The sequence below is a fragment of the Paramormyrops kingsleyae genome, chromosome 12 (assembly GCF_048594095.1).
Source record: "Paramormyrops kingsleyae isolate MSU_618 chromosome 12, PKINGS_0.4, whole genome shotgun sequence".
In the NCBI taxonomy this organism is placed as follows: Eukaryota; Metazoa; Chordata; class Actinopteri; order Osteoglossiformes; family Mormyridae; genus Paramormyrops; species Paramormyrops kingsleyae.
Window position 1 is genome coordinate 16,139,420 of NC_132808.1, and position 15,500 is coordinate 16,154,919.

The 15,500-nt window shown below is 44.0% G+C and overlaps 1 protein-coding gene across 2 annotated transcripts in view; it reads right to left on the minus strand.

Annotated features, from left to right (window-relative positions):
• Positions 1–15,500, minus strand: part of si:dkey-237h12.3 (teneurin-3) — a 350,156-nt gene that overhangs the window by 131,961 nt on the left and 202,695 nt on the right. For both annotated transcript variants that reach the window (XM_072697573.1, XM_072697574.1), the window contains one exon: positions 13,944–14,222. In XM_072697573.1, coding sequence (XP_072553674.1) covers positions 13,944–14,222 — 279 coding nt within the window. The remainder of the gene's footprint in view (positions 1–13,943; positions 14,223–15,500) is intronic.

Genomic DNA, 15,500 nt, shown 5'->3' on the forward strand with positions numbered 1-15,500 from the left:
TGCCAGGAACTCAGGAACGTCTCTCGTTCCCTAACCCATAGCAATTCATTAAGATCTCAGCGCTATAGATACCAGCACTGAGCTACAGATATGTCTTTGAACAGACCAATTAAAGCAGACGAAACACTTTTATTATACTTTGGTCCTGTGCCGATTCTCATTCTCCACTTTGGAGTGTGATACCCTACTGATTACTCACTAGATCACTTGGTCATGCTTAACGCCAAGGTTCGCTGGCCCTCACCAGTGCTCCAAATAAACGAGGCACCCTATAATAAGGAAAAGATAAAGTTTTACAGTTTTATTTTTAATTAAGCCTTGCTGGTTGAGGTAGACACTACGGCAAGGTGAGCACAGCCTCAGAAACCCCTAGTGTCTCATGTAGCTGCGAGGTCTGTGCCCACATCTTAGCACGGACACTTAATCTTGCATATTCTCCGGAGGAATCTGTCGTAATGTACTGTGATGTTACCGTAGTAACCATTCATACTTGGACTAGCAGAAATGGAGGGGGCACACCTGCATTTCACTTCCAAAGTGAACAGAGATCCCACCCCCGCTGGAAGCCAGCAGTTCCCCTCGACACCAAAATGCGATCCACTAGATGAGTTAGCAGCTTGGTTCATTAAATGCAGGCGTGGGGGGGGGATTCCCAGTATTATGGAAGAGAACAGGACAGATGCTGTGAGCAGGATCTTGTTCTCTGCCACAACCTCAGAGGTCCAACACATCACAGCCACCAAAACTACACCCTGATGATTACTGGGTATAACATCCTTACATACCAAGTGACATTTACCATCTGCTTGTACCTTTTAAATTTGTGCTGTAATGAAGCCCACCTTGGTTGGGCCTCAAAAAAAAAAAAGACCAAATAAACCTGAGACGCTTATTTCATCTCATAAAAAGTAAATAAATCGATAACGGTGTTCCAAGTCAAACTATCTATATGTTGTTTAATTAAGTCCCAGAAGTCTCTGTATATTCCTCCCCACAATAAACTGGCAGTGACAAGCCCTCCAGTCCCTCGATATGTCCTTAAGTCACTCAGTGGCACCCAGATGTGTAACAAAAAAAGAAAAATGAACCTAATATCAAAGGTATATGAACAAACACACGGGCTGCCAGCAGTGGTGCAGAGAGGAAGCCTCATCTCTGCCCTGTATGCAAACACCAAGAGACATCCTCCTATTTTAATGAGACTTTACGATGGGACACTTCACACGCTGTGGCAGAATGGCGTGTATATATTATTATTACACACACACACACACACACACACACACACACACACACACACACACACACACACACACACACACACACACACACACACACACACACACACGCACGCCAAATACATATAACATGGCCTTAAAAATTAAAGTTGGTAATCAATGATACTCAGAGCCTGTGAATATGAAATAAGTTACATACATAAAATAACTCAAAACTCATAAGTCAGGGTTTGTGTCCTGGAGCTTTGACTTGACTAACTTGGATAAATGAAAATTTAAAAAGCGTCCCTTTTCTCCACCTAACACTGGTGAGAGCTCCTCATTACCCCATGTGCAACACCAGCAGGATATGAAAGCAAAAAGCCAGTATTGGTGTTAAAAACAATGCTACTGGTGTTATTCTGGTGCATTTCAGCCATCGGCATGGCAGGCGGCACACGCGGGCGGACTCTGGGCACGTAGGACGGGCTCTGCCAGCGCACCCTCTGTTCGCCAGCCGTGCCAGTCAAACGCCCGCCGCCATGCCGTCACTCTGAGCCTGACGCAGACCAGGCAATCTGCTGACCTGCTACCGTATGCATATCATCCGACCCGACGAGACTCTGCCCACCCGTTCTCATGCTCTCGAAGTTTGCCGATATCAGGCACAAGCGCTTATTAGCGTCAGCGAATCAATTTTCTTTAACAAAAGAAAATAATCCCATTTCTGCAACCAATAGTTTTGGTCTCACACTCATTTTTATGAAAAAGAGTTCTATTATAAAAAAAAAAAACTTTACTTCACTCTATAATTACCAATTATAGGAGATAATCCTATCCAAAGAACATATATCAATGTATACATTAAATTTAAAAGTAATATAGAGAAAATACTTAAATGTCTTTTTGCCTTAAATCTTAAATGCAAAATAGTTCATTTTTGTTTGGTGGGACCTGTATTTTGTAAATGCAAATTTGTTCCTGCAAAAATCACATCAATTAGTCACGACATCTGCGGCTTTCTCACATAGCAGCCCGCGCGATCTGGAGAGTTCCGTCTTGAACATATTACGATCGCGTGTTAATTGACCTTCATTAGCACTTGCACGGGAACACTTTACCATTCGGCTACATTTTAAGGCTTTAAAATATACAGCAGGTCGTGCAAATAAAATGAAAACAACAACAGAAGTGTCACCCGGCGGCCTGCTGAGTTGCTTGTGCCAATTATGAAGTCCTGTGTTTGGAAGGTACTTGGAATAGTGTGCGATTGTCCAGAACAAACTGGGACACCACTGTCCCGCAAGGTAGCCCCATTCACACTGTGAGGATGGAGCTGGAAGCCTGACAAGGAAACCTCTCACGCATATGCTCCACGGAAGTGATGCACGATGACTTGACGAAATGGGCAATGCCGCCCTTTCGCTCCTCAAACTTCCCCCTGCCAACATATGCCCGGTAGATTAGAGTCTCGTCATCCTGCAAGACGCTTTCCCAGTAGGAGAGAGATGCTGTGTCATTAGATTCAGACGGCTGCCCAGGATGGTAAACCTTTGCACTATATTAACCTTGCTTAATAACCAATTAGCGCTGCCAGGCTACGGGGGGTTGGGCGGGGAGGGGGTTGGGTTCCTCAGATCACAGAATGAACAGGCACTCCTGGGTGTGGAGATCTGAGGTCTGTCACAAGCATTTTCATGCATTCTGTCAGTGAGAACACAGCAAAGGACAGAGTATCACACACTTCTACGGCTCCGGATCTCAGCATCCACTTGCCCGCGTCTTTACGCTTCTGCATTCCACCCGCCGCCTTCAGGACCGCTTACTCCGTACAGAACCACTACTGCATCTTTACAAACTGAGGCACAGTATTAAAAACTCAGCAGACATAGGAAAAACTGCAACAAAGACAAGCGACGCTGATATTTCTGGAGGAGTTATGTAGGCGGACTGTCATCAGGACATGCCGGCTCTGTAGCTGTTGCATATAGCTTGAATCCCACACTCAAAATGCACGGGAGAAGGGAAGAACCCACTCCGAGGTGATCTACGGTGGCACCATTCATTATTTAATCCCCTAAGTAAGGCTACTCAAAGGATACAGCGGAGTAACGGGAGGAACGTATTCTAACCTAAAACCGTGGCATCCAGTGACCAGCTCAAGCTGTTTATCTAGGTGACCCACACTGCAGACCCCATCCCGCAATGCCTCACGGCTCCGATCAATACCACAGGCATACGGAAACCCGACGTAAATTCGGCACACCTCCGATGACAACGGCGCGCACGAGAGAAAGCCCAAAATAATACACCGATAAATCTTAAGAATGAGAAGAATAGCTCCGCAGTATTTCAATGGTCAGCCGGAAGACAGAATTTACTGCTCTCTGGAACCGCGGACCACGTTAATGAAATGAAGTTTGCATCTGTAAAACGGAATTGGTCTCAACAACAGTAAAAGTATCCTATCTATTGACACACCACATTGACTTTCCCAGAACACCATTAACACCACTGAATATGAAATTCCGTACAAGTTAAATCGCAAACTTGCTGATGTTGGCATTGGTAATATGATAAATTGCATCAAGAGCAGACATCTAATTGAATATCCCTTATGGACCTGACCCATTGTAATTACAGCTATGGATTCCTAGGCTCTCAGGCTTCTAATACTATTTGCTGAGTCAAATCAATAATTACAGGGTTCTGCACCACGAATTGTGATAATCTTCTACATTTTCACAAGGACATTCCAACATATTATTGTTAAATCACTAAGGAATCTAAGGGTTTCTATCTCTGCTTCTCCCCGGCCCACCTCTGATTTACACTCATTATTAATTTTTACATTTTAGATCAGGGGTGGGCAATTTTGTCCAGAAAAGGTCGTTGTGTATGCAGGTTTTTCGCTGCAACTCCCTAATTAGATTACTAATTGGAGGACTGACTGGAGTCGTCCTCACACCTGGGTTTGAACAGCTGACCTAAAGGTCACCCCAAACACTTGCATACACACCAGTCCTTTGCGGGTAAGATTGGCCAACCCTGTTTTAGATTATGGTGCAAGACAAACCAGTATTGATATCCCCAATCAGAAACATGCACCCAGCAAGCTTTACAGCAAAACATTTGTAAAAAATTACCTGTCAGTGCATGATCAATAGAACAGAAAATCGCAATATAACTTAGCGATCCAGATTTCACCGCAATCGATGGGAAATCGATCATTTTAATGGCCATGTAACAAAAGACACATCGTGGGTTGTTAACGGACCTTGAGGTTAAACTTTCGTTTGACACATCGCAATGTCACATGGTTATGCAACGTGTTCTGACGGGGGACAGGAGACGGCACCCCATTACGTGGGAGCAGCAGCATGACACGCTGGCCAGGAGACGCCACGCCAGCGTAATCATCAAAGCGGCCTTTTCCGACGCGTCGAAAGCAGGCGCTATGAAAGCCAGCCGCCCCCCCAATTGCACATCACAGCGTCGCTGAGGTGGGGCTCAGCGAAGGCCAGCTGAGACGTGCAATGGCTGTGGTGACGAGACCCGGAGACCTCGTGCCTGTCGCCCTGTCCTGGTCATCGCTCCACCAGCACTCCACACATACATACGACTGCCAGCTGTCCTTGGACCTCACATGTAGCTGAATGCCATCTAACCAGTCGTCCATCACACGCACACACATTCATGTTGTTTTCATTTCTTTGTGGGGACTCTCCATTCATTCCTATGGACATCACCCTAATCCCAACACCCTAAACCCCTACTCAGCACTTAACCATGAGTAGCAAAACAAAATACAAGACTTTTAGCTTTTTATTGCATTCAGAGATTTGTATAAATTTTCTTCATTCGGGGATCAGAAAAATGTCCACACAAGGTCAAAATAACAGGTTTTTAATCATATTGTGGAGATATCTGGTCCTAACAATGTATAGGTATACATGGCCCACACACACACACACACACACACACACACACACACACACACACACACACACACAGACATAAAACAAATTCACTACTGTTCCAGTCTTCTTTGTTGTTCATTTCCTTATAACAGAGAAATTTAGAGCTCAAAAGAAGGAAACTTCTAGAGGAACATTTAATAGAAAAACAAACATCTTCCAGTTTACAAAGCAATGGATGAAGGACGAACAAAGACACTAATAGATGATTAACAAATCAAAATCACATCCTGTCAACTACAAATCTCAAGGAAAATGTGAGTGTTACATGTGAACTTCATGACAGAGGGCTTAAAATATTTATCGCTCTTCACTTGTTAAAAAAAACAACATGGAGTGCACTAAGTTAATTCAATTTCAAGGCAAATTAAAGTACAAAGTTAATTAGATATTCACACATTTTACCAATAAAGAATTTATTCTATATCTGAGCAGCATACAACAGTTTTCATTCCTTTTTTGCGGAAAAACTTGTATTACATCTAATTAGGCTTTGGATGAGATCGTTAATATAGCAAACAAGTTCATACATTTTAAATGAAGGCTTTAAACTCGGCATATTATTACTTATGGTAGGTGTCATTTTAATGTTGCTATATGTGAATTATATCTTTTGTATTATATATATATATATATATATATATATATATATATATATATATATATATATATATATAGAGAGAGAGAGAGAGAGAGAGAGAGAGAGAGAGACACACACATGTACGTGTGTGTGTGTGTTAATCCATCCACCTATCTTCTGAACATTTACCATGGTCACGGTTGGGCTTCCTAGAGCCTATCCGAGGGCAGCACAGCACAGGATTCACCCCGGACAGGACGCCGGTCCATCGCAGGGCACACACGCACACACACACACACACACACACAAGCGCGCGCACACACACACACACACACACACACACACACACACACACAGTAAACCATACACTATGGGTAATTTAGAGCCGCTAATTAGCCTGCCTGCATGTCTTTGGACTGCGTGAGGAAGCCTGCGCAACAGGGGGACAATATGCAAATTAAACCCACACGGAGCAGAGGCAGGATTCGAACCACCAACCCTGGATGTCAGTTAACACCGTGCCACTTTCATGGTATATTGGGGTGTGTGTGTGTGCGTGTGTGTGCATATGAGGTATTGTCTAATTAACAAAGTGCATCACTTGATGAGACTCAGTACCCTGCCAGGCTGCGTGCCTGAGTCTTTAAAGTCTCAAAGTCTATTTTTATGGCAAATATCACCCACACAGGCATCACTGTCAGCTCCCTATCTGTATGTTGGAAGGTGTGCAATCCTTGAGGGAGCATTTAAGAGTGCCAGTACACAGAGAGAGGAAAGTGCTTTCAGGCCAGTGCGTTAAGTGGCAAACCTCAGATTCTCCCCCCCCCACTCACTACCTTGTGCCAGAATGTTCCAAACTACGTGAATAAGAAAGAAAAAGGAGGGTCTTTGTGGCAAGGAAGGGTATGTGTGTGTGTGTGTGTGTGTGTGTGTGTGTGTGTGTGTGTGTGTGTGTGTGTAGAGGGCGAGGGGGGGAATCCACCAGTGATGATGCCATCCAAAGAACCGGCTGAATAATCCCGTCCCCTGTCTCGTCAGCCAATCACGGCGGGCAGATGTGTAGAGGCGGAATGTAATTGGCAGTGCTTGATGGGGAGGGGAGGGGGGGGATGTGAGAGCTCAAGTCGGCCAAGTTATCCGCCAGTGGAGCAAGCGGCACCTAGCGAAGGGGAAGTGCATGCGGCGGCTGCTCCAGGTGGGCCCCATCCTCCAGCACGGCGCAAGATAGCATGCGGCGGAACAAATAGGAGAGGATAGTGGAGAGGGATACGAGTGCGCACACGCACACGCGCACACACACACACACACACACACACACACACACACACACACACACACACACACACACACACACACCAGTCTCCTTTCGCCAGCGGATAGGGACAGCCGCAGCATCAACGGCAGTCGAACTCGAGACGCAGTTTAGGGATGACTAAATCGGGCTGGTCATAGGGAACATGTTGAAGTTAGAACCGCACACGTTCACTTTGAAAATGTCGCCGTTTCGCTCATTTAAATGCAGACATGTCGTTACTCCGTGACATCACGCAACACAGAGAGACTGCGCCGAAAATGTGCTTTTTCTGGCTGAATGTGAAGAGACGTAAAAATAGCTTTTATAATAAAATATTAACTGGAGAAACAGAGCAGCGAGATCTCTGCACGTTTAAGCAGACAAAAGAATGCATGCTGTGTTCATTTTTTCGGAAAAACATGCAGCATCGCTTTCTTAAAAGTAAACAACACCGTTAAAGCCATCCTTATTATCATGTTTGACTTGCTTCTAATTAATATCATTAAGCAATTAAACAGTCTGTTGAACCAAACAGTATTTAATTTTAATTTAAATAAAAGCCTTTTAACAGACCATCACACCCTTAATCTGCACTGCCTGCTTTCCCGTGTCCTGCACCATCACCCAAGAAACAAACCATGGAACATCAAACATCCAACATGCAAAATCAATTTGAGCCGTCAGAAGTCTCTCTAAATTCAACTCTCCTGCTTTTCTACAGTGTACGGAAATACAATACTTGCAAGCATTAATATTTATAGACGGTGGCTGTACCATCCCCAGCACCTCTACAATCACACACGCCACCCCCCCCTGCAGCTTCGAAGACACAGCTTCCTACAGAATTACAACCTGGGCCTTAAACGTGAAGAGAGAAAGATAACACAAAATGTCTTGCATTTAATGCATCTCTGTATTCAGCTCTCTGACTGACTTAACAGCTGAAGGTAAAAATAGCAGAGAACAAAAACAAACCTACCCAGAAATTTCCAGAAAGATCTGTTCAATTGCACCACAGCCATTACGGTTTTGACACTCACCACAAATGGCTGACTGTTCACGCCAAAGCCTGAGGTAAAAATATTTAATACAAATGTTTATATGTACTGTGCATTGCTAATTAGTGAAGTAAAATTCAAAAAGATTGATCCTAACAAATAGTGTTTAAATGTTTAAAAAGTGTAGCTAAAAGTTCCCACAGAGATTGACATCCATCCATCCATCAAACGGCAGCAAAATCATCACGGCATTCCCTTGGTTACGGAATGAACGGCATTCTCTCATGTTTCCCTGAGACTCAAACAAGGCTGACGTGAAGTGATGTACAGCTGTCATTCACTCGTGTATATTTGTGTGTACCCATGCATATATTTGTCGTTCCCATCACTGGTTTGAAGCTCCACTGTGCAGGGACCGTCACATACCGTGTAGGCCAATCTGGGCCTTTTTTTTTTTTTAACAGAAACAAAGGGGAAACCTGGGATCCAAATTATTAGCCATTTGCCAGACGGCTGCCCCTCTCTCCTGTGCAGAGGGCCCGGACTTTGGAGCAGAATTTAGGAAATAAGGTGATATTATTATAAAAATTGTTGACCACAGCAAACCTAAGCAATCTCAAACGCATTTATTCATCGTGTTGTTGTTTCCATTAAGATATCTGGAGTTAGCATTGGCCTGTTTCAGGCACACATTAGAGAAATGGACTGTGAATTGAAATCATTCATCTCCGAGGCCTTCTATTAGGCCTTTTGAGGTCTGAACACTCATCAGAAATCAAATTCCAGACGTGGCAACTTCCCCACCGTATGTCTTACAGTTTCATCACCCTTCCTCAGTTTCAGCAATACCGAACAACGAGTTTAACTGACCGACACTCCTAACGACCGCGTGCTACGGTGAGACACCACCATCTTTCAGGAAATACGGTCCTTCCCGAACATTAATGTTCAAAAGCACTCTCAGACTGCCGACTGTTTCAGACGAAAGCCGAAATACCCATGAGATATTCCTAACGATCCCTCCGCTCGTCCGTCCGTCCGGCTACCTCGCGGGTGCTTTTCCGTTTTAACACGTGAATAATAGCACTGCACAATGAAACGAGAAACCTAAGCCTCGGACATATGGATGGGAAAAGGCCTTTGAGGTTCAACACGCCCAAACTCAGGGCCGTCACACAGCCGTTCTCCTCCATCTTGGCGCCCGATCATCGAAGGCTAAAAGCAAATCTGTCCAGCATGCTTCAGACTGTGGACAAAAAAAAAAAAAAAAATACGCAGAAGATTTCTTAAATGTTTACATAATTCATGGGCTATGACATTTCGAGCAGGAGACCCGAGCGCAGTTGGCATGCTGAGGACACTGAGTATTTTCACTGGTCATTGGGTCTTAAAGTGATATTTTAATGGCTTTGTTCTTCTTTATGACCCCATTCCCCGCCGTGTTGGGGTCAGTGCAGCATGAAGAAATATGTCACTGAAATGCACATACCAACATTCCCTACAGGTACCTGTACTCGACACGGGTCAGCGGGCATCCCGTGGCGGCGTGTCCGAGTGAGCGATGACACGAGCGGCGTCGGGGAGACAAGGAGGAGCTCGCTAGATGACAACTCGGTAGCAACCGCGTACGGCTCAAGTCGCCACTGGTAGAAAGGCTGCGTATCACGGATGGCCCGCGGAAACCAAATTAAAGCCAAATTAAAACTGTCAACTGCTAATCTAATCTGACTACTCAGCCTAGAGCCAACCACAGAAAGCAGAACACTGAGGCGGGGGGGGGGGGGGGGGGGGGGGAATGGGGAGTGCTCTCGATGGGAGGCCAATCAATACAAACTTAAATAGCTTAACTAGTTAGCGTGCAGCCCTATACCATATAAATACATTTTGATTCGGTGTATTTATAATATTTTTGCTAAGAACTAATTAACAGTTTAAAGTGTAGGTATCTTAATATTGTTTTTAAGACACAATCGTCAGTTACACCATTGTTATGATTTTATGAGGTTAATGATTTTACGAGGTTAATGATTTTACTACTGGACTCAAATACACATAGATAAAAAAATTTGCTACTATTTTAGAACATATTTTTATTTTTTACCCTGCAGAAGATCTGTATAAAGTACTATCAAATAGGTGAGGATATGCATGTAATAAACTATAATACGGCTTAATGTCGTATTTGGGTAATTTCACTTCTTTCTTGTCCTAAAGCCCAAAGCAATCCTCCCCATCGTCGAGGGATATGAAGGCTGGATAACTACCTAATGTCCAATTCAATGGAAAATACTTAACTACTTACCAACTTATACTTTAACTTAATAATGAAGTTGAATAAAGTAGTTTGCTTACTAAGTGAACTTACATAACTGTTCAATGCAGAGGTTTAAAAAAACAGGTATGTACTGGAATTTTTACTGTATGAGGCCAAGTTCCTATGCATTCTATTCTGCAATTACTTTAAAATGATTCATATTATGACAAAGTCCCCTATAGTCATTGGCTGACCTTCCAGGACTTATTTTTCTCATAGTCATGAATCTAGGAGTAAATGAAATTTGTTAAATATGTATATTGCATTTAGAAAAGTCACATGACTGTAAATGTATTGCTATTAATCTAATTGGAAACTGGCTCCTCAATTTAAACCTACATCTCCCTTTTTTTGTACTGCACAAAACTCTAGTGCCAATTTCTGACTGAACACCCAGCATGAATGCAAAGGACATACATTTTGTAAAGATACAGCCAACTAGATCTCTCCAGCTGGGCTTGGATGTAATGTGTGGTGAACACAGGACAACTCTTATGGAGAATGCGTTGCCTGTGTCATTATTTTTTCTTTGCATTATTCCTTATCAAGCTAGTTAATGCAAAGACCCGACGACTGTCTGGTCAGCTAATACAGAATAACGCTCAAATCTTTCATTGGCCACATTAGTGTGTCCCATGCGCGTGCACGTCCTGACACCTCAGCAGTGTCTGACTAATTCAAAATGGCTCACTATAGAATAAAACACCGAGATCATTTAAGAGGAAGCAGAGCTGAACGCTTCACGGTGCTGGCTGGAAATGAAGGGGAGAAAAAAAGTCATAAAGGTGACCATTTTTCATGGTTAGGAAAAAAAGAGAACGTAAGGTTATGAATGGCAATAAAATCCTCAAATGAACCAAAGACATCCATAATGGTGGACATATTGGTTGGAGTAGCATCTAAAGTATGGAATTACTGGTTAGAGGAACATGTGAAGTAAGCAAGCCGCGAGATGAACTTTAAACCGAAAAGATTAATGATGACGGGACGATCAAAGACGAGCTGTAATCGGGTTCCTGCATGTGCCCGGCATGGCGGCTGGGCCCTGAAAGAGCGGGCCAGTCGAGAACTTCCCAGCATCCGCTCCTCAGTGCAAGCAGGAAAAGTTAGGGGAGTGTGTGTGTGTGTGTGTGTTTGTGTGTGCGTGGGGGGGGGGGGGGGGTATGGGATACCTGCGTCATCCTTAGAGGAGGATCTCTAAGTGCGGTAGAAATAAAGAGGTGGGATTTATGGTGGGCATCCGCGACAAATATGGATATCAGCAGGCTCCGGCTTCTCCCTGCATTATTTATTCAATAATTAAAATAACAAGAATAAAAACAGGCTGCGATAAAAGAGCCGCAGTAGGGAAGCCCACTAACAAGATCCCCGAGCATAAAGCTGTTCTCCCGACGCAACGAGGAGCGACTCCAAAGGAATTAGACGGCGAGGGGCGGGATGGCGGGGGGGTTTAAGCAGGTCAGCGCACAGCTTCGCACCTTTGAAAGGGGGGGGGGGTTCGGAGGCATCACAGGCGACACTGCCGGCACGCATCACACGTACGGCCCCGAAGTGACACCGTCTCTCCCGTCCCCGGTTCAGATTGCACGCCACGCGGCTGAAAGCATGAAACATGTGCCCGAAAAAAAAAAAACTGTCCGCTTTGAAACGGTTTATTTTTTTTTTAAAAAAAGGACACTTGGCACCGAGTCGGCTCTCCGCGGAGATCGAAGTCAGCCAGTCACTCGTTTGGTCCCCCGGCGTCCCGAGCAAGCCGATATGAAAGCCAGAGAGGCCGGCCGAAGCCCTTCTCCCCGAGTCTCCGCGGACTGGGGGCAGCGGTTTCAGTGACAGTGTCAGACGGGGGGAGGGGCAGGCCGCGGGCCGCACTGCTGCATCTCTGCGCTTCCGTGTCTCAGGTGTCTGTTGTAATAGTTTCTCCCCCCCCCACACACACACACACACACACTTTGTGGCAGCCGCCCTTCCGAATTCTCCCACCGCAGAAAAGTCACACTAGACATGCAAGACCTCAGTTTACTCTCCATTACTGAAATTCAAAACCTAGACGCAATTGCCGCAACACTTAACATGTAATTTACATTACCGTTTTCCGTGTGTTACCTAGCAAACCTTAAAAACAGAAATGGAACTAATAAATAAAATAGTGATAGCTAACAGAAATGCTCACAATGGCTGCACTGGATGGTGTGACAGTGTTCAATTCTTAGCAAAAGCTCCTGTGAACTGTGCTGAAGTTTTTAGCGTTACAATGAGATTTCCCTACTTTGATATATACGGTAAACACGGCCATGTGACTGCTGCAGCCCTGCGCAAACTAATTAAATCTTAATTCCTTTGCTAATAGAAGCTCACAGAAATAAAAATCCAAAGAGAAGCACGCTGTCCAATTGCAAACCAGCAACTATTCAGTGCAGAAACTACCACAGCCATAAAAATGTACTGCCATACTCTTTGATAAGAAATACTAATCACAAAGAAATGTACTTCAAAATATAATAATTGCATGCAGCTTCATTTAATCACAGACACCCCTCTGAACTAAAAACATGTATGGAAACCCTTAAGAATTAAACTTCAACACAGAAAAGTCACAACAAAATTAAAAACAAAAATTAAAAACAAGGCATTCATCATTTTAATCCCTTAAGGGCTTTGCATGTTTAACAAAGATCCAAGACAGAGCATAAAAAAAATTATAGTAAGCACCATCAATAAATATCAACGAAATTGAATAAAAGCAAGGGATATCTATCCATCCATCCATCCATCTACCTACCCACCCATCTCTACCTATCCATCCCAAAATATCCATCCATCTATCTGTTTATAGAAACAGCTTTTTTTTAATTTTTTTAAATGATTTCATAAAGAAAAAAATCAAAAATGAGTAACACTTCCTTTGAAAACCCTCTACATATGGAGTGTCTCTCCTTCCTCAGTGCACAATCCCTTTGCCACTCAAAGCTTCTGCAATATTGTGCCCAGATCAACCATCTAAGGTTCAAACCTGGTGCTATCTGTACTTCCAACCCCTGCACCCCCCACCCACGCACGCCTCAAGATCCTGCTTTTTGTTTTTTTATGGATGAATCTGCCTTGCAAAACTTTTGATCCCCCCCCCCCCCACCCGTCACACTTGAAGTTCTCGTCTATCTCAATGCAGAATAGCTGGTTAATAATATGAATTAGTAATATCAATCCGAAATGTATGTCTCCTCATCAGTATAAAAGCAATAAAAAAAGAAAAGCTCCTACGATAATCCTTAAAAGCATCTGCTAGGACTTGGTTCTTTCACCCGCTGACAGCTTGGAAAACCCCTTCCACCAATCTGGAAGCCACAATCTGACATGCTAATAAGACTTGCCAATTTCATATTCACAACAACAGTATCGGCTAGCCGGTGAAACTGGCACTTTAATTTGGACGCTTCTTAAATCTCTGTCAATTATCAGTTTACGTGTCTGGGCGTGTAGGGAAATCTCCGTGACAATCCGGCGGCGGCCTGTGACGTGCCAAGGAGGACAGAATGGGATTAAGAGATAAAAAGATGCGGACTCACCGCTCTCGCTGTCTGACTTGTTTTCCAGCTCCGTGTCGGTCAGGGTGAGGGCCGAGTTCGAGCGGCTTGAAGGGCACGAACTACGGCCCGACTTCACCCCCCTCCCCCACAGATGCATGGCCCGCTCCTGGGGCATCACCCCCTCGGTGTCGGCGTCCCCTTCGCAAACCCCGCCAACCGAGTAGCCGTGGTGGGGGAGTCCCATTTCCGCACAGAAAGCCAGGCCCCTCCGTGCGGTCGGGCCGCTTATCCCAAGCTGCCGCAGGGTGAAGTTCTGCCCTGTAGAAAGACCAAAACAGACAAAAAAGTGAGATATCAGGAATGTAAAACAGAAACTATACTTTAAGATTCATCAATCTTTATCTGCCTTTTGTGCATCAGTGCATAGGAAGCCTTATTTGTACCATTCAGTCCAACATGCAATGCAATTAGACAGCAGAACACAAAGGTACTCACAAGTCAAACAAGAAATGCAAATAAAAACAAGGGTGAATAAAGTGTGATGTGCAGTATCGCCCCATCCATCAAAGTGTACTATGCATTTATAAGAAAGCCGATTATAACTTAGCATGACGCTACACATTTTGTCTGTGATCATGTGTAATATGATAAGGTATATGCCCTACAGACACGATGCTACATGCCTTCTCCTGTCTCCATTTGGGCCGAGCACGCTACTTATCCGCGGTGAGCCACGCCGATTTGTTAGCTGTCGATCTGCAAGGGCCTCTCGAGCACCAGAACAATAAAAGTCGACAGGTAAATGGCAAGGCGTCACGCGATTCCTTTCTCGGGCCCTGAGCGACGTGGAAACCCGTGACTTAAATTAAGTTGTGAATCCACGGAGACGCCACTTTTGGGCAGGATTATCTCGGCTAATCTGAAAACTTAAAGCTAGAGGCCAGGCTCCTGTAAACAACATTCTAGCACGGTGACTCTTGGCCGGGCTGAATTAGGGGCCTTTCAAAGACGACGGGACCACTGAATAGCAGGCCGTTCCTTACTGTCCCCGCACACCTCACAATGCACAACGCAGAGCCCGATTCCCTTTCACTTCTAGACCCTTTTGAAACAAACAATTCGGCTCTGAACAACAGGCTGCACATTCTTTCATCACCTTGGTTACGTACTTTAGGCAGAACACTCAATATGAAAACACCTTATAAAAAAGCATATATGCTTTGCCCCTGCGTTAGGCTTATACCTAGATTTTAAAACAGTAAAAAAAAAAAAAACAGCATTTTTTGGAGATAAAACCGTCCCGTCCCGTCCCCCCCATGTTTTGTATTCATCATAAAATATTTCTTTCTTTCAAAAAAACTTCACAAGTAGGGTAACATTTTACAGAAAAATTTTAAGTGATTCATGCCAATATCTTAGTAATTATTAACCACCCGTTTCTTCTTCTTATTCCAAACTACCAAAAAAAAAAAAAAAAAAAAAAATTCTGTGCAAAGAATGTATACATAGCTCAGTGTATGTATGGCAAACTGTGAGTAAATATTTTCAATTAGGCACAAATAACTGATTTCCTCAATTTCATTAATGTTGATTGCA